Below are 20097 nucleotides of genomic sequence, written 5' to 3'. Positions count from 1 at the left end.
AGGCCTTCAGAAAGGCCTTTAAAGAATTTAGAAGGGTGTAACTCTGCTTAGGATTGCACTGTTAAATGTTTTTTTCTAAATCCCAATAGAATCAACAGATGTTCAGTCATTGATCTCTGTTCAGTGGGTAAACCTTATGGAGCCAGAAAATGAGCAAGTGATATAAATATTTTGCAAGTGAAAATGAATTTCATTGCTTGTTGACTTGGCACTTTCATATCTTGCTCTTTTCCCATCAAGTATCTCCAGGCCATCTACTAGAAGTATCCTGTAGACTCCCAGCAAAACGCTGTTCAGATACAGACCTGGCAAACTGTCTTGCAGAAGCAGACAGACCCAGCTTCAGCATGGGTCATGCACCTTCAGTCTGTCCCCCGGGATTTCCTTTACAAAACCAAGAAGGCTTAACACAGTCTGCAGGCTAATAATGGTTGGCATCTCCCGTTTGTTTCCTTTTCCAGGAAAAGAAGATTTTTCAGATTCCTTGGATGCATGCTGCAAGACATGGGTGGGATGTTGAAAAAGATGCACCTTTATTTCGAAACTGGGCCATTCACACAGGTAAGAACCAGTTAGGTTTTTTGTGGTGCTTTCTTCTTTTCTTTCAGTAATATCATTTTCGATTTTGCTTTTTCACACACACACCCAGATCCTGTCTCCCATGTGCCGTGCAAGCAGCACACAGGGCTCTTGCCTCTATTTCCACTCGTGTCCTTTTGCCTGGAATGTTCTTTCTTTTCAAAGGAATAGGGAAGCCCTGTGACTGCGGAAGAGTCATATACACCTAAAAAGGTGTCCCTGTCCCAGCTGTCTGCTGATGGGTCGAATGGGGTTCAGAAAGGGTCAGCTTAATTCTAAAGGTTTGGATCCGGCGATTCATAGAAAATATAAATAAATATAAATAAAATAAATATAAATATTCACATCAATATAATCAGTACAGTTCTGCTTCCTCAAGATCTTGTGCAACATCCAATGCATTCTTCCATATAGTGCCCAGAAATTGCTGGCAAACTGTCTTGCACAAGCAGAGAAGCAGTTAGGGATACACTGTGTTTAACTTAGCACAGTGGAGGGTTTTTTTCATACTTCCACTTGCACAAGGACTCTAGCACATGCAGAAATCTTCTCATGGATCCAAGCCAGAGTTGAAGGACTCCAGTATGCTTGCTTCTCACCCCTAATCACAGGTTTTAATTTGTAACATAGGGTTGATTTAGACTTATAAGCTAGCCAGTTTTTTTGGGTTGCTCCTTCCAATTATGGACAACTCACAGTGACCTGCCACCGTTTCTGTGATTCAGTGCCTAGAACTCCAAAATGCACAACGAGTGGCTTGCTGCATCTGCACAACAGCATTTCAGATAAGTCCACAAAAATTACTAGCACACCAAACATCTTACTAGTCAGTCATCTTGCCTACATTCACATATATGTGAGTTTTAAACATGGCTTAAAAAAAAACGACTCAAACTTCTACAAATCAGAGTTATGGAATTCTGGGACGATACAGTAGTTTTTCAAAGAAAAGCCAAAAAGCAAAAAAATCTGACATTTTATTTCTACCCTGAATTAACTTCAGAGGAGCAATTCTTCTCAGCAAAGGTGACTCTCTTCCTTGACCCATCCAGAGTGGGGATCAACCCCAAAATCGGTTTTCTCTTTTTTTTTGAAAATTTTTTTATTGGGTTAGAATCAATTATTTTCACATTACAATCAATTCTCCCATTTCCCAATTTCTAACCCCCTCCCTTTCCCCCCCTTTTTGTTGACTTCCAACAGTTTTCCAACCCTTTGTCCCTTTTCCCTTACTCCTTTTAAGTTCCTCTATCTAACGAATGTATATTCTCCCTTTATTCTAAGCAATACTTCTTTAACTATTTTTTAAAACTCTGTACCCTAACTATGAGTCCTTATTTCCATATTAGACAAACAATTTATCCCATTTTTCATAGTTCAAATTTCTATATAGATCATAAACCATATAAATCATACATTCATATAAATCAAACAATTTGACTTATACTCTATGTGTTACTCATTCTATCTTCATCTTTCTGTTTTAATTATATTTAATTACCTTAGTATTTCTATTCCCCTTCAATAGTAGATCTATATTACTGTCATTATATAATCAATCAACTTAACTCATATATATCTTCAGATAAACATATTCAATTTGGTACATTATACAAATCTTACCAGAAAGAAATATTATTAGTTAATCAGTCCTTATAGTTAACCCTTATGGTTAATTATTTTCTATCAATATTCTATTTGTTAATCTATATATATCAATCTATTAATCTAACTGCTTAGAGATTCACGTTTATCTCTTCTCCCCCCCGGTAAAGTCACCCCCCTCTACATTTTATTATTTTTCAATAGTTCTTAAACTGCCACAGTTCTCCTCCCACCTCCCATTTCTTCTCCAAATATTGTTTCAGCTTCTCCCAGTCTGTGTTAAACTGCCCTGAGTCCAGGTTTCTCAGTTTTCTTGTCATCTTGTCCATTTCTGCCATGTACAGCAATTTGTAGATCCAATCTTCAATAGTTGGCACTTCTTGTACTTTCCATTTTTGCGCATACAAAAGTCTAGCTGCTGCCGTCATGTAAAATATTAACCCAAAATCGGTTTTCTCTATCAGGGACTTGGCTCAAGGACACTAAGTAATAGAGGAATCTGAACATACACAAAGAGCCTTTCCTACTAAGTGTACAACCTTGAGCAGATTACAATTAAAAATTCTGCAGTAAAGAGCATACAAAAATTGTTCGGTACAGCTGCGGTGTCTCAATAATCCTTTTGCCGTAAACATGCATGGAGCAAACAGGAGAAATGTGATCAAAGGCAAGAGAAGTTCCTTCCAAGGAACTCCAGAACTTAATGAACAGAGAAAAGACCGACTTTGACTCACTGGCAGTTTCCAGATTTTCATAAGGCATGAAAAGCTTTCAAAACAAAAGCAAGAGGCATTGCGTGTCCCAGAAACTGAAATATGTATCCCAAGAGTTCACTCTGGGCAGTAACTGTTTTTCATCATCATATCTGACTGTGCAGTCCCGGATTGAGACTGAGCAGGCACAGGCCAGCCAAAGAGAGAGATTTTGGGCTTTAGGGCCCTGCAAGGGGAGCTCCTCCTCATGGTGCATGTGCGGCTCGTTTCCTGCCAGAACAGGGTGATGTGAGGCGGAGCTCCCCTCGTTCCCTCAGTTGTTCTTTCGCTGCTGTGAAGAGGGTTCCTCTCCTTTTCCTTGCAGGAGTATCATTTTCTTTCTGTTCAACCGAGATCCAAGCTGTCACAGAAATCTTTATTCAAGAAGTGCTGCATGTGCTAAACTAAAGTGCTGCACATGGACGAGCACAACTTGTGCTTACTATGCCTGGGTGAGTCTCACAATGTGTCTGGGTGTCATCGCTGTCAGTGGCTCACACCCAAGGCCAGGGGTGATAGGGCTTCTTGCCTAAAGGTCACCCTATCGAACAAAATTCAATCTGGCTCACATACCCTGGCAGCAGAGGCATAATAACAATAACATTTGATTTATATACATCTGCCACGTGAGAGCAAACTTTCGGATCCGATAAGACTGCTTCAGTTCTGATGGCTCCACTCGGGCACTGGTCTCCAGCTGTTTTGGTTCAGTCCTCAGATCTGACCTCGACGCTCCCAGGGTCCACAGCTTCCAGATCCAGAGCAGCAGCATTGCTATCGTGACCATCCGGCCAGTGAACACTTTGCTTCCAAGCCTCCAGCAAAAAAAGCAAAGGGGAAGAGTAAACACCTGAAGAGGGCTGCCTCAACCTCCTCCCAGGCACTCAAAGTTGACCCATCCCATAAGCTTGGCTCCATCAATTAACTAAGAGGATTCAGTCATTCTTCTCCACACACCTGCCCCACCCCACACTCCATCTATGCGTGGGGGTGAAGAGGAGGCAGTCACCACTGATGACCCAACCTCAGATCCGACATTGGTTCCGATTCTGGCTTCATCTTTGATACCTATCTCCCTGCTGCAGGCAATTCCTATATCATCACTGTGGTTGGTGCAGCTGGTTCCATCTTTGTAGGTTTCATGGCCAACCTATCTGACTCTGCAATCATATCAGATTGCGGACTGGCAGGAGCTTCTCAATCTTTTACAATGAGCAGCTGCTCTTTCCACACAGGGGCAGCCATCTATGGCACCACCTCCCTTGGTTTCAAGCACCTCCAACGATGTCCGAATCTAACAATGAGGAAATCACCTCACATTCTGATATAGCTTCGGAGCTGGCATCGGATTCATCACAGGAGGAAATTGTAGGTGACACAGCTTCTTATTCTTCCAACGATAACTACCATCTTTTTTCAGAACAAATGGCACGAAAGGCTAGAGCCCTTGAGCTGGACATCCACTCTGAAACCTAAGAGCCAGTGCTTTACTCAGATTCTCCTTTGACTGTAGCTTCTCCTGCAATAGAGGACCTATTGGACATAGCCCACAACATTTGAGAGAAACCTGCCTCGGTTTCCAGCCACTTTTAGGAAGCTTGAAAATTCATATAACCTGAGGCAGCAGGACTGTGGATTTCTATTCACTCATCCACCTCCCTCCTTGCTACATGCGGAAGGTCCAAGCACATTACTGACAAGGCTCACATTCAGCCCCAGCAGACTGAGAGGGCTAGAAGCTGGATGCTATAGGTAAGAAAGTGTACGCCTCACGGCCCTGAGTTTCTACATTTCAAACTATCAGGCGATGATGGGGTTGTACAACTTGTTTCTGTGGGAATGCATTGCCACCTACATGCAGGACCTCCCTGAAGACTCCGAAGCTCTCGCCAAAGTGCTGCATGGCGAGGTCTGGCCAAGCAACAGGTCTGGCCAAGCAACAGATGAATGCCAGGAAACATGCCACTGACTACTCAGTGTGGTCCAGTGGCAACTGCAGGCATGCCTGGTTAAGATCCATAGCTTTACCCCAGGAGAAGAGAGCAAAAATGGAGGATTTTCCATTCAAAGGGCACCTGTTACTTTTGGAGAAAACTGGCAAATCACTAACACAAATGAAGAAAAACCAACAAACAGCCAGGTCATTAGGTGTTACAGTACCACCCCCACAGTTTTCCTACAGGGTCACCAATGACAACAGCAATGCCACCACCATATTCCCAGGCGCCCTACACAGCCTTTCCACCCACTGAGGTCATATTCTACCTCATGTCTTCAGAGCATTAGGAGACCTACTAGGTTGAGGCCTAAACAATCACAACCTCAGTTTCCCAGAACCTCACAACAGGGACCAAAGTTCCTCTTCTGACTACAGGAGTCTGAGGAGTTCCCCTCCATTTACTTCAAAGACAGACTAAGTCTGTTTTATTCAGCCTGGCAGAACATCACTGATGACACCTGGGCCCTTGCCATCATCAAGTGGGGCTGCTACAGGCGACCCCTCAGTGAGCTCCCTTTACTAAGTTTTCTGCCGACTGCCCGTGTGGATTGCCCTGAAGGACTTTACCTGACATTAACTGATCTCCTTTCCAAGGGAGCTATGGAAGAATTTCAGAAATATGACTCTTTGTTAGGTTTTTACTCCAGATATTTCCTAGTGCTAAAGAAGGCTAGGGGATTGAGGCCCATATTGGACCTCTGACATTTAAACAACTGAATTAAAGTTGAGAATTTTTACATGTTAATGTTGTTTAAGGTTATACAGTTATTGCAGTCAAAATCTTAGGCCGCAGTATTAGATCTCAATGATGCATTTTTTCACATCTCCATCAGTCCCTCACACAGGAGATATTTCCAGTGCAGAGATGTCTGCTGTCAGTACACAGCACTGCTCTTTGGGATGACATCGGAACCATGGGTATTCACAAAATACATCTCAGTGGTAGTAGCATTCCTCAGATCCTGGGAATGTTCAATCTACTCCTACCTGGACAATTGGTTAATGGCCCATTCTGAATCTCTGTACTGTGTCCTAGTTGGGACTACTTGTTAACTGGAAAAGGTAAAATCTTAAACATGTACAGTGCATCCAATTTATTAGCACCAAACTTGATTCGGTAGCAGGTAGGGCCTTCCTTTCAGATGAGCAGGTGCAAACATTGGCCTGCCTCTTTATTTCAGCATGCTTCCAACCAGTTCTAATGATACAGAAGCTGTTGGGACTTACAACCTCAACCATTACTACAGTTCCATTTGCATGTTTACGAATGAGACACTTTCAGAATTGGTTTGTTAGGCAGTATAATCCCCTCCAGCATTCCCAGGACGTAAAATTCTCTATTGCAAGACCAGTTACGAGATCCCTCCTATGATGGACAGATAGGGACAATTTGACAAGAGATGTTAGCATCCATTCACCTGAGATAGACATCATCACTACAGATGCTTCCCTCCAGGGTTGGAGAGCCCATTGCAAGGACACCTCAGTACTGTATACATAGGACCTCCCTGAATCTGATTTACATATTCATATACTAGAGTTGAGAGCTATTCGCTTTGCCCTTGTTTCCTTTACAGGTTTAATATGCAACAAGAGAGTTCAGGTTCACACAGACAATATAACAGCCCTGTACTACCTGAACAAACAAAGGGGTGTGGCTTCAATAAAGCTCTGTGCCAAAGCCTCAGCCATTTGGGAATGGGTGATACAAAACAATGTCTCACTCCATGCCATTTACATTGGATTGGACAACTCAAAAGCAGACACTCTCAGCAGGCATTTTCTACCCCATTACGAGTAGACTCTATCGGACAAATACAACCTACCAGTCCTCCACCAGTGGGAGTTCCCTCGGGTAGAGCTGTTCACTTCCACCACCAACATCGAGAAGTTTCTGTACAATAGTAGGTCCCTAGGGGATGTGTTCCAGATACCCTGGACCGAAGGACACTTCTACGCATTCCTTCGTACCCCTCTCCTGCCAAGGGTCCTCTGCAGGATTTGGGAGTTTAAGACACATTGCATCCTGAGAGCCCCCTTCTGGCCACAACAGGAATGGTTTTTCCACCCTCCCCTCCAAGCCAGAGGGCTGATACATACATCTACCACCCAAATCGGGCCTTCTTTCCACCACAACGTGCACGGGTTTGCAGCCCGGCTACTCAATCCACCAGGGGTGAATTTTCCAGAGAAGTGACCCAAATTATTTTGAGGCACCTCATATGGCACCTATAAGGCACCTCATATGGCCGTAAGTGGAACTGTTTTGCCTCCAGGGTAGCACATAGAGGAGAATCTCCCTTCTCCCATCCCCTGGCTACAATTCTAGCCTACCTACTCTCCTTACCTAGTCTGTCAGTAACATCCATCAAGGTCCATTTAGCTGCCATTTCAGGCTTCAGCCTTCACCAATAGATGGCAGAACTGTTCTCTCACACTATGTTTCTAAGTTTTTGAAGGGGCTCTTCAGCACCTTTCCCCATCCATGTCCCCACAGTGGAGCCTTTCATTGGTCTTAGCAAGACTCGTGCTCCCACCTTTTGAGCCTATGTCCTTCTATACTTTGACTCTACTTTCATGGAAAGAGCTTTCTAGTAGCTATCCCATCAGCCAAGAATGTAGGAGAACTAGCAGCCCCCTCAGATGTGACCCCCCCTTACTCAATTTGACCCTGAAAAGGTTGTTTTGCACAGAATTTTGGAGTTCCTACCCAAGATAGTCTTAAGGTTCCACATGTAGCAATGTATTACGTTACCTGTGTTTTTTCCTTCACCAGGTTCTGAATCTGAACATACATTACACAAATGATGTCAGAAGAGATTTATTGTTTCACTTGAATAGAACTAAACAGTTTAGAAAATCCAAGGGGTTATTCATCTCTTACGCCGAGTCCCATACAGGTCAGACAGTTTCATCCCAGTCTCTGTCAAGGTGGGTAGTTGCAGCCAGGGCTTTTTTTTCAGCGGGAACGCGGTGGAACGGAGTTCCGGAACCTCTTGAAAATGGTCACATGGCTGGTGGCCCCGCCCCCTGATCTCCAGACAGAGGGGAGTTGAGATTGCCCTCCGCTGCCGCTTGGTGGTATGGAAGGCAATCTCAACTCCCCTCTGTCCGGAGATCAGGGGGCGGGGCCACCAGCCATGTGACCATTTTCTCCGAGGGCAACCCACTGAGTTCCACCACCTCTTTTCCCAGAAAAAAGCCCAGGTTGCAGCTATCAGGCTGTCAGGTAAGCAAGCAGGTATCTCCTGTCCAGGCTCAGTCACTGCACATTCCACCCTTGTTCAAGCTTCCTCTGCTGCCTTTCTCAGGGGCACTCCTCTTCATAATGTCTGCAGAGCGGTCATGTGATCGTCAGCAGATAACCTTCAACAGGCACTACTCTGCTGACACAAATTCAAGAGGAGAATCAGCAGTTGGAATAGCAATTTTGCACTCCTTATTCAGTGAGCAGGCTCATCCCTCCTCCATTGGTAAGTAGCTTGTTAGACTCCTAATGTGGGACTGCATAGTCAGATACGACGACGAAAACAAGGTTGCCCTTACCTGCAGCTGTGGTTCTTCAAGTATCTACTGTGCAGGCGTACATTCCCTTCCTCCTACCCTGTGAACTCGTATTTTCTCTGCTCCTCTTTGCTTTCAGTGGCTCAGTTAAACTCAGGAATGAGGGGAGCTCTGTCTCACTTCGCCCTGTTTTGGTGGGAATCCAGCTGTTCATGCACCTGGAGAAGGAGATCCCCTTCGCAGGGTCCTAAAGCTCGAAATCTCTCTCTGTGGCTGGCCTTGCCTGCACAGTCGTAATGTATGCCTGCACCGTAAATACTTGATGAACAATAGTTACAGGGAAGTGCAGCCGTGTTTATTTGTAAAACGCTAGGTGCACACTGACATGTCATGCAAATTGGAGTCTCTCAGGAAGCAGTTGCCTGGAGCTAATTTCTGCTTGCCCCAATTAATTAAGCTAATAGATATTTGCATAGTTGGTGTAAAGCCAAGTTCATATTGAAGTTTCCTCATAAAATCATGCTTACCGGATAGTTTTAGTAAGGTTTCAAAATAAATAACAAGGAAGAATTATTTTATGAATTAATAGCATACAATTTTGTGTTAGATTTGTGTAAAACAGTAGATTGTGCCAACAGTGTCTTCTTTTTGAGCTATAAAACACTTCATGTCTTTATTAGAATGATTTCTCTCAATCTAGTAATCTTTTTTTGCATAGCCTGCTGTCTAGTGTTGACTTGGTTTGCTGCACTGTCTTGCATGAAACGGAAGCCATGACGTTCCGTTTGTTGCCAGAACTTTCTCCTCAACTTAAAAGACAAATTTCTGTGTTTTAAGTGCTTTTTCTTCTGTATTAGGAAAGTACCAGCCAGGAGTTGACAAAGCAGATCCGAAGACATGGAAGGCAAACTTTCGATGTGCTATGAACTCCTTACCTGATATCGAAGAAGTCAAAGACAAAAGCATCAAAAAAGGAAATAATGCTTTCAGAGTATACCGGATGCTGCCATTATCGGAGAGGCCGTCTAAAAAAGGTAGATGAGAGGAATATTGTGGGGCTAGCAGTTGGTTTGGCGAAGGTTAGAATGTCAGACTAGAGAGACCCATTTCTAATCTCCACTTGGCCATGAAGTGTACAGGGTAATGTAGGCCACTCTTTGCTTATCGTGCCTCACAGGTACGTTGTGAAATAAAGTGGAAGAGGGAAAACCATGTTGCTGCCCTGAGTTCATTGGAGGGAAGAAAAACGTTGTAGACAGATAACAGTTCTCTGTTATTTGGAGACGCGTCGCATTTTGACGTTGGAGTTGGGCAAAATAGATTAGGCTTTTAGGAAATTGATGTTTGAAAAAAACAACAACTCTTCTTGCATTTCTACAGGAAAGAAACCCAAGTCAGAGAAGGATGAAAAACTGAAACAAATTAAGGTACATTTTTCATTTCATGGGCAACAGTATTACAATCGGAGCTTCTCTAGTTACTCTGGAACATTAATGGTATGGTTCCTGCTGAAGTAACCCGAAAATCATCTGCATTCTTGTCTTAGTATGCTTTGTAGAAGGATGATACCGTAGCCACAGCAGCCAGTCTCGGTTGACGCATTTCTAATGTGACTAGTTGCGACATACATCTGTGCAAGTCTGTCACAGAAATCCAGGCTCTTTAAACAGCAGAAGGAGCAGCCAGTGGCCACGATCCTTTCACCGAGAGGCCCTTCCCCAGTGTGCTGGTTAAGACAGCCATCTGTCACATTACGCTCCGTGTTAAAGACAGGTTTACCACTCTCTTGCTCTCTGGAGTTCTGATGAGGTAAAGAAACCTGCTAAAATTCCCTCCCCGTTTGGCATTATCGATGACCAAATGATAACGTATGTGGTGCTAAATCACTGATTGGTATGTGTAGTTTTCTGCACTTAACCATTGTAACGACATTTAATGGCAAAAAGAGGAATCTGTCACGCTGGTATCTCTTGGAGGGCCTACTGATGACAATGATGATGACGACGACGATGACAACAACAAAATTCAATTTATATACTGGCCTTCAGGACAACTTAATGCCACACTCAGAGTGGTGTACAAAGTGTATTACTATTACCCTCATGACAATCACCCTGTGAGGTGGGTGGGGCTGAGAGAGCTCTGGAAGAGCTGTGACTGACCCAAGGTCACCCAGCTGGCTTCGAATGGAGGAGTGGAGAATCAGACCCAGTTCTGTAGACTAGAGCCTACATGACAACAAACTGGTTCTACTGAACATGCTTTGCGTGCAGAATTCATAGTGTTGATGAATCACGACAGGGGGGCATTGCACAGTGCGTTGTTGGGATTGTGAATTCTGCTCTAACACACAAAAAATTCTGTGTTCAGGCAATCCAGATTTTGCATGAAGAAAGCCTGGATTCTGCAACCCCTATGTATTAGGCAAATAAAGCATATTTTCATATTTTTGCTAATGTTGCATTTCCCGCCCCCCCCCTGCAGTTTTTGCTGTTTGTCACAATTGTGGACAAGTAATTATGTAAGGCATTGCCTCTGTGCTGGCTTGGGAGATTTGGGGAGTCATTATTAATCACAGACTCAAGGCTAGAAACTTGTTTTCTAAATGAAAACTGGCATGTTCAGTTAGTTGCATTTTGTGCCCAGTACCCTGCTCTGTGACGTTAAAAACTGCTAAATCACAACATGTGTGTCCTGCATGGGTGGAGGAGATGGCTTGTAATGGGTGCCGCAATGAAGTCAACGCTTTGTTTGACTCCTCCCCTTGGTCATTCAAATAAGGAAGAGCTGCTGTAAATAAACCTCTGGGGCAGCACTTCATCCTCATAAAGCTTAATGTTTCTTTCATCACAAACCGGGCATTAACATTTCTTGTAAGATACCCTATAAATTCTGCAGATTGCAGTTTTGTATGTGAATGTTTTTTATGAAGAATACAGAGAGGAGGATTGCAATTTGAGCTGTGGTTGTGGAAAGCTTGAAATACTAACTTACTTTCATTTAGTTTGGCTGTCCAGTTAATTGCTGAAGAGGGTGTATTAATGAGACATGAGAGACTGGGTGTCCAAGGGATAGCCATGGAGTGAAAGGAGGCAGTGTTTCCAAATACTCTTATCCTTTCCCCACCTTGCAACAATCCTAATGTATTCCAAACATTTTCTTTGTAGCAAGAACCAGAGGAATCATCCTGTGAGCTGAGTAATGGGACAAGCCAGGGGTTTCCCGATTACTGCTTATCTTCCACAATAAAATCAGAAGTTGATAGTACAATAAATATTGTAGGTAAGCGAGTCCACGTGTTGTTTTTGTTCATGGTTAAAAAAAAAGTTCAATTTCACTATATTTGCCACTAAAATGAAAGAATTATTATTGTGTTTCTCATTTAAAAATAGCTTGATAAACTTCTCAGAAAAAGGTACTAGAAACTGTGGGAAACATGGGCAACGAATATATGTGTGGCGTAGAATAGGAAAGTAGTCTCTGACATTAGTGAACAATCTAAACAAGAGTTTGGACTGCTCCCTTCAGCTAGCATCGATATCCAAACTGTTTGAGTGGCGGACAGGAGAAGGAAGTAGCTTCATATGGAGTTATATGTATATTTGGATTCAAGGCCAAATTTTCTCCTACACTACAGCACTTGAGCCAGCCAAAATACAAGAAAAAGACTGCGGTAGTGGCTTGCACTGAATCAAACTTATTGTGTCCTCCACTTGCTTTTTAAGATAAGGAAAGTGTAATATTTTGGTAATATCTAAAAAGTTATTTTAATTATTATTTAATGTTTCAGCTTGTATGGCAATTTTTACCCCCTTCCCTGAATAAATCTAGTTCCCTGCAAATCATGGTTTGCAGGTTAAGAGTCAGCCTTTAGAGTATGTGCCTGCCCCCAGTGCAGTTCCCTCTCCCATCCTCCTTTTGTTGGCCTTAACCATGGTTAACATGCATTGTATCTGTACCATGGTTAACAAGCAGTAAGTTAATCGAAGATGGAGCTCTAGTTCCAAAGGTGAGTTAAGTATAACTAAAAATGAAATACAAATAATTAAAACACCAGCATATGATTTAATTCAACAAAGAAAAGTGTATAAGTGATTAAAAACATAAAACAGTGTGGTTCAACACATAAGTACCATACCTTGTGTGTATGTGGGGGGGATGTGTGGGTGTGTATTCAGGTATATTAACTCATTTTATTTCCATATGTACAGAACCAGAACCAGGCACATTTCAGCCCAAGGGCCTTCCTCAATGATACATATCTCATACAAAACACTCTATCAATATAACTAATACATCAAACATACCTGACCCAGCACAAAATGGGAAAAAATAAAAATGGCATGGAAGTGTCAGTCAGACAATCAGGATGTAGCTGTTCTCCCGTGTGCGAGTGCGAGGCACACCCTGGTTCCTGGAGGCTTCTACCCGCACATTCTTGCATGCCCGCCCGCCCCCCCCGCCAAGCCTCAATCACGGTGACTGGCATTTGAGTGGTGCTGCCAGTGAGGGGGAGGACAGGCTGGCTCCTCAGCTCTTTCTTACCTGTCAGTGCGCCCTCACCCCACCCCGAGCCGTAACTCAGGATGGGTTATCTGTACGGGAACTTGAGGGGACGTTGTTAGTTGGGCATTCTCTTCTCGTGTGCGAGTGTGAGGAACACCTCGAATTTCACAGCATGCCCCACCCCACTCACTCTTGCTCCACCACGGTGTTCACCCTCTCCCACTTCATGCTTTAAGTCCCCGTGGCAGAGGTCTCTGTGGCAGAGCCTCCAGACACATCCCCACTTACCTGGATTCATAGGCACGCTGGGTGCAAGCGTATTGCTTGCCCTGGTAGTTGGCATCCTATGCTCCACCAGTCCGTGTGGGCAGGGCCGGGCAGGAGGGAGAGGTGACTTTTTCTTTACAATGGGTGCCTACAGGTTTTGCCACCTTTTTTTGAGGCATAACTTTCTGCCGCTTCTGGGGGCATTTCCGTGCCTAGAACAGCTTAGGGAACGGACTAACACCTGCCTGTCCCCTGGCATGCCTCCTCAGCCCACCGATGGAAGGCGTTACGGCCCAGTTCCACCAATGCCCAGCTGCCATGGCCCAGCATTGATGGGGGTCCCAAGTGGAGTAGCTCCAGGCTGCTGCACCGTTGTAGGAGGGGGTTATGACAGCGTAAGTCCAAGATACACCGTCATAACTCCTAAAGGGCAATCCTAAGAAGTGTTACTCCAGTCTAAGCCTGTTGAAATCAGTGGGTTTAGACTGGAGTAATTCTGCTTAGGATTGCACTGCTAGTCGACTTCCTGAGCACTTTAGGGGGGGGGAGGGGGCTTAGCTTGTGCTGAAAATGTACTAATATACCTGTATACATGTGAATTTACTCACTGTGTATACAAGAGTCTGGTGCTTATGTGTTGAACTGCACTATTGATGTTTTTAATCATACTTACGCACTTTTATTTGTTAAATTAAATTATATACTGGTGTTTTAATTAATTGTATTATGTTTTTAGTCATACTTAATTCACTTTTTTGTCCCAACCTCTTTGGTTACCCTTTTACTGCTGGGTAGTGTTTTTTTCCTCCACTTTTTTGTTGTCCTTTGCCCCAGTTCCCAAACCCAATTAAGCCTCTGCATAATACACCATTTTAAGGACATGGTGCCTATCCATTTTAGGGAATGGCTCTGTTCCATCGCAGTTCTTGGTGTTACTGTAATACATGCTTTTGGTTGGTATAAATCATCCTAACCCTCTTACTATTATTATACGAAGTGATAGGAGAGTCGCATTTTGAGGGCATTCCTGACGATCCTATGATAGTTCCCAATCCGCCTGATGTTTGCCAAGTGGTGGAGGTGACAACAGAGAGTGACGACCAGCCCAGCAGTATGAGTCAGCTCTACCCACTGCAGATCTCCCCGGTCTCCTCCTATGCCGGTAAGCAGCCTTCGCCAGGAAACAGTTGGAGACCCTGGCCTAAGCCATGAGTTGAATTTTTGGTAGATGCTCTTTCTATGTTATTTTCCTGTTATTGGGATTTTATTAACATTTTCAGGGATAAAATACCAGCATTTTCCCTATGCTGAAATAAATATATACATTTTAAATGGAATATATCCTTAAAAATATGTTAAGAAAATCTCACTGTACATGTCTATAATTCTTTGATAAGAGGAAAGCACAGAAAGGGATTAGATATTTTTCCATTTGCAAAACATCATTCCAAAGTATGTTTCAGCCCCAAGGTAGAGACAAGGTGTGAGTCGAAGGCTTCAGTGCTCGTGCGGTTGTTCATGCGTACTGTTGTGTAGCAGCTGCAGCTTTAGTCACACTCCTAACATGGTAAATTGGTTTTTAAACACAGAGTGGGGAGCTTCATGCCAGTGAATGAATCATCATATATAATAGGTTAGACTCAGGCAGCTTTTTCACTCCATCTCAGCCCATTCCCCTTCTTGCTGCAGCTCTCATCTTACATGGCTTTTGTCCATGTAGGTCCCATGATCCCCAGTATGGCATTTTTGGTGATCAGAGGGAACCGCTTCTTTCACCGATGTAAATGCTTCTTGGATCCAACCCAGTTGGGCCCCCATTTGTGAGAGATGCACAAGACACAGAAGCCTTGAACCCCTTGACCACTGGAAGTCCTGCTTCACGCTGCCTCTGGCTGCTCTGCCTCGCCTGAGAACCTCTGTACATGGTGTCCTAAGCAATGGATTGATTCCACTGGAGCCTTTCCATGGAAAGAGGGATTTCCACCTGTAGAGCATGACTTTCTCACCTCCCCCCTCCTGCTGCAGTACCAAATGCTGCACCTGGTGGACAGGAAGCTCCGCGGAACAGCATTCAAGGAGCAGCTGGTGTGAGGAGGCAAGGAAGTTGTGCTCAGTGGGCAGAAATCCTTCTGTCCGCAGAAACACTCCAACCCTTTTTCTTCCTCCCTCCATAATGTCATGTAATTTTCATGGTTTTCTTTAAACTCTGAGAATAATCTCCTGTATATGTGACCAAGCACTCGCCTAATTTCTACTTTCTGTCTTTACTGGAGAAACACAAGGGGCTGCTGTGAAGGGGCAGGGGGTTAAGAAGCCATGATGTGCACGGGGAAGCCCCATGTGTGGGGGCTATTTGGATCCTAACCCTAAAGTGATGTGCTACATAGTATGAGATAGTTACATGTGTGGCTCTGTGTGTGTGTGTTATGTACTGTCAAGTTGCCTCCGACCTATGGCTATTCTATGAACGAAAGACCTCCAAAGCATCCTGTCAGTAACAGACTTGCTCAGATCCTGCAAACTGGAGGACGTGGCTTCTTTTATTGAGTAAAGCCATTTCGTTTTAGGTCTTAGCTTCTAGGGAGAATTCAAGCTTGATTTGATCTAGTATCCACTTATTTGTCTTTTTGGCTGTCCATGGTATATGCAAAACTCTCCTCCAGCACCACATTTCAAATGTATCAATTTTCTTCCTGTCAGCTTTCTTCGCCATCCAATTTTCACATCCATACATTGTAACGGGGAATACCACAGTTTGGATTACCTTGATCTTGGTTCCCAGAGAGACATCTTTATCTTTAGAGATCTTTTCTAGCTCCCTCACAGCTGCTCTTCCAAGTTTCAGTCGTCTTCTGATTTCTTCATTGCAGTCTCCCTTTTGGTTGATGATTGAGCCAAGGAATAGAAAATCTTGAACAATTTCAATTTCCTCATTGTCAGCTTTAAAATTGTGTACTTCCTTACTTTTGTCATCTTGATGTTCAGCTGTAATCCTGCTTTGATGCTTTCTCCTTTAACCTTCATCAGTAGTCGTTTTAAATCTTCACTATTTTCTGCTAGCAACGTGTCATCTGCATATCTCAAATTGTTAATGTTCCTTCCACCAATTTTCACTCCACCTTCTTCTAGATCTAATCCAGCTTTCCTTATGATATACTCTGCATAGGCATGGTTAAATAGGCATGGCCACCAAGCAGAAGGGAGAGGGGCTTTGTGTGGGGGCTCAGAAGAATAGCTAGTGTTCCACCAGTGGGCTGCTGCTGCATCTAGGAATCATGGACTGGCATCTGGCCTGGTACTACAAGCCCTCTTACGTGGCAGTGAAATGGGGAAAGATCAAGCGCCAAGCTTGTGCATCTGACACAAGCTTGGCTCAGGAAGAAAACAGCATAGCATGATACCAGCACATGATCAGTTAAAAATGGCACGTCCTTGAGCCTGGCAGCCTAGATAAAAGTTATCAAGCCAAAGAAGTTTTATTGCTCCTTGGGTGTGGGTGCTGGTTTGGATGCAAGCCAAAGAAACATGCAAAATAAAGTGATATTTTAAAACAGAGCTCTGTAGCAAAAGTAGTGGCTACAGGGAAGATTAGAAAAGATTGTTGCCTCTTTAGCAGGCTGACAAAAAAAATCAATTCCTTTTTGAGTCTTCAAACAGGAACTGTTTTACATTTGCTTTTCTTTTGATGCTTCTAATTTTGGTACTCCTTCGTCCTGTTTTCAGTTGTGTGTCTGTTCCTCTGGCAATGTTTTATTGCCCAAGCAGTTTCACCCCGAGCTGGCTGGTTCTGCATAAACCTTGTAGGTCTGTGTAAACCTCGAAGGCCTGGCTTGGAGTCCATTCTTGTATAAGAGGAAACAACCTATAATTAAAAAAAAAATCATTTTAATTGTCTAGTGGGTTCCCATTTATCCTCGCTATTGACAAGGAAGACTTCAAATGTTCATAAGATAATAACACTCATAGCCTTTTGGTTTATAGTAGCTCAGATGGAATGACATTAATGTCTGTTTTTATCCCCATTTTGTCCTCCAGAGAGTGAAACAACGGATAGCATCCCAAGTGAGGAAGAAAACGCACAGGTAACCGAAAGTACACAAAACAATTCTCATCTTTCTTTCTCTTTTTTGGGGGGGTGGGGGTTCCTCAAATATGCTTCAGTTTGTTCCTCTTGTGTTGGGAAGGGTGGCGGTATGGAGGACGGTGATGTGGTGCATACAATATATGATACTAAACTGAAGCAAGCTCTCCTCAGACCACATATATTTGATCCACATATAATCTCGGAATCTCCCGTAACTGTTTAGTGTGCTGCTGAGGAGGAATCTGTAAATTGTATCTGTTTTTATGATAACTGGTTTTATCTGTTTTATTTGATGTCTTTTAAACTGTTGTGATAAATTTAATAAATAAATAAACAAGAGCAGTGCCACTGAAATCACAGAGATTACAGTCACTTCCACACAGAGGTTTTGTTCTATGATAGCAGTCAAGTTTCTGTTGTTAATTTTTGTATTTAACTTTGCAACGAAGCCAAATTATGTAAATTTCCAAAGTTAAGCCCTTTCACGTCCTACTGACCTTGGTGGGAGTGTGTGAACAGGTCAGATTTCCTGTGATGAAAGCACAGAGGCTGTTGAAGTCTCATTTGTCCACTGCTTTTCTCATTGCCATATTCACATCTGGTATCAGAAGCCAGTTGAGAGAAAATACCTCAGGGGAGGGACTGAAAACCATCTCTCCCGGTTTATCTAGGATTGGGCCTGATTTAAAGACACAGGTCTCCTGCAATCGCATGTTGTCTCAGTCTCGCCTTTGCCTGGACTGTGGCGGGGGGGGGGCATGCATGGACACACATCTGGCCTCACATGTTTGATTTGGAATATTCTGTGTTTTTACTATAATCTTGCATGGCCAAGACATAGAACTTCATAAAAACGGGGCCCTACATGTGAGGCAAGATAAAGAAGCTTCAATTTGGGGCAAGGTTGACTCTTGCCAGTTCTTCACAGGATATTGGTGGCCATTTTGTGAGTGTGGCTGTATTCTGTGTGGTGTCTAATATAGTAGAAAACTAGTACTAATAGAAACAGCAGACTGTTTCAATGACTTGTCTCTTTTTACAGGTCCAACTTCAGTGGCAAAAAGAAAACATTGGCAGCAAACAGTACTATAGCAACTTGGGGACTCGGACCCCCCCTTATCCACTTCCTGGCATGGCCACCTTTGTGACTTCCAACAAGCCTGACCTCCAGGTCACTATCAAAGAAGAAAACTGCCCTCTGCCTTACAACAGCATGTGGCCTTCTTTCCCAGACCTCCCTCTCCAACAAATCATGTGTTCAGCATCGACCAGTTATAGCAGCCGGCCCGACCATGAAAACCGGGCAAGCGTCATTAAGAAAACGTCAGATATTACCCAATCTCGAGTCAAGAGCAGCTAAGCTATTAACTGGTCTGTTCCCAGCTGATTTTGTGTCTTTGAAGAGCACATCTAATGTACATTGAACAAATCGAAGGGAAAACCCTTTACAGCATGATTGTGTCCAACTCCAATACTGGAGCGTTTTAAACTCAGGACTCCAGCCGTCAGAATGTAGGCAAGGAAACAGAAGGAGTTACAAGGTTCCAGCCTAGGAAGTGAAGGCCCACTTCAGCCGCCTCCAGTTCTTCAAGAGGACCAATAGCCCCCACAAATGGAGTCGCTGCACTTCTGCAGTCAAGGTCACGATGGAACTGAAAACCTTGGAATGGAAGAGAAAATGTGAACTAGCTGGATTTTAAAAAATAATCTATTGTGAATATGTACATAGCGCAGTACTAGCAATGTTGCAGTCTGCTTTTGCACCTTATGAAAAAGCACTTGCAAAAAAAAGGCCTTTCTTTACTTTGCTCTAATTAACGGCACACCAGCAATGCAATCCAATGCAGTTATTCTGGTCTAGCAGCACAATCCTAAACAGAGTGGCTAAGTGTCCTGGATGACTTCAGTCAGTCCTGATTCAAATATAGACATGCACTTAAGGAGCCTGAAGCATCTAGACAGCTTTCCTATATCAGATCATTTAACTTCTGGCAAGTGGTACACCTCAATAACATTTTAGGTCTGTTAGCAGGTATAGTTCCCAAATAAAACACTATTAAAGAATCTCTGTTTCCATTCTAAGCTTTTATTAAAATGTAACTGTTCAACATTCTTAACATTGGCTAAATCAGCAAAAAATCATACTGTCCATCGTTTGCTACATAAATAATTAAAGGACAGCAATTACGTGAGTCCATAGTAGTTTATTACCCTAAAGAAGCAAGAAGCCTCTTCTAAAAAGAAGCTTCCGATCAATTCAGCTTCTCACATTTATAGGGTTTTAGCATCGTTTCCTAACAATGGTAATAGTCCCACTTGAAAAGGGTACACATTCTTGGCTAACTCATTATCTAGCCAGTTTGGCTAGGGATCCTGACAGTGTTTTGCCATCTTCTGGGCATGGACCAGGGGTCACTGGGGCAGTTGGGGGTGGGGGGGAGTAGTTGTGAATTTCCTGCATTGTGCAGGGAGGTGGACTAGATGACCCTGGAGGTACCTTCCAACCCTATGATTCTATAATTCTATCTGATAACTTCAAACATCATACAAGGTTATCTATACTTGAAGTGTCTTCTTAAAATATATAAAAAAATTTAGTCTATTCTTGCTACTTTTTGTCATAATGAAGTCTATGTAAAAGCAGTGATTACAAGTTTCTCATACATAAGAATATCTAGAGGAGTTAGCCGTGTTAGTCTGTAGTAGCAAAATAGTAAAGAGTCCAGTAGCACCATTAAGACTAACCAACTTTACTGTAGCATAAGCTTTCGAGAACCACAGTTCTCTTCGTCACATGCATC

At 43.3% G+C, this 20097-nt stretch overlaps 1 protein-coding gene across 2 annotated transcripts in view; it reads left to right on the top strand.

Moving 5' to 3' along the window:
* Positions 1 to 19727, top strand: part of IRF2 (interferon regulatory factor 2) — a 59988-nt gene extending 40261 nt beyond the window's left edge. For both annotated transcript variants that reach the window (XM_054990442.1, XM_054990444.1), the window contains 7 exons: positions 462 to 561; positions 9297 to 9473; positions 9820 to 9866; positions 11607 to 11721; positions 14210 to 14374; positions 17248 to 17294; positions 18339 to 19727. In XM_054990442.1, the coding sequence (XP_054846417.1) occupies positions 462 to 561; positions 9297 to 9473; positions 9820 to 9866; positions 11607 to 11721; positions 14210 to 14374; positions 17248 to 17294; positions 18339 to 18656 (969 nt within the window). In that variant the 3' untranslated portion in view covers positions 18657 to 19727. The remainder of the gene's footprint in view (positions 1 to 461; positions 562 to 9296; positions 9474 to 9819; positions 9867 to 11606; positions 11722 to 14209; positions 14375 to 17247; positions 17295 to 18338) is intronic.
* The last annotated feature ends 370 nt before the right edge of the window (positions 19728 to 20097 follow it).

The sequence above is a fragment of the Eublepharis macularius genome, chromosome 10, assembly GCF_028583425.1.
Source record: "Eublepharis macularius isolate TG4126 chromosome 10, MPM_Emac_v1.0, whole genome shotgun sequence".
Taxonomy (NCBI): Eukaryota; Metazoa; Chordata; class Lepidosauria; order Squamata; family Eublepharidae; genus Eublepharis; species Eublepharis macularius.
The sequence above is the reverse complement of the archived record's forward strand: the minus strand, read 5'-3'. Positions and strand labels throughout refer to the sequence as shown.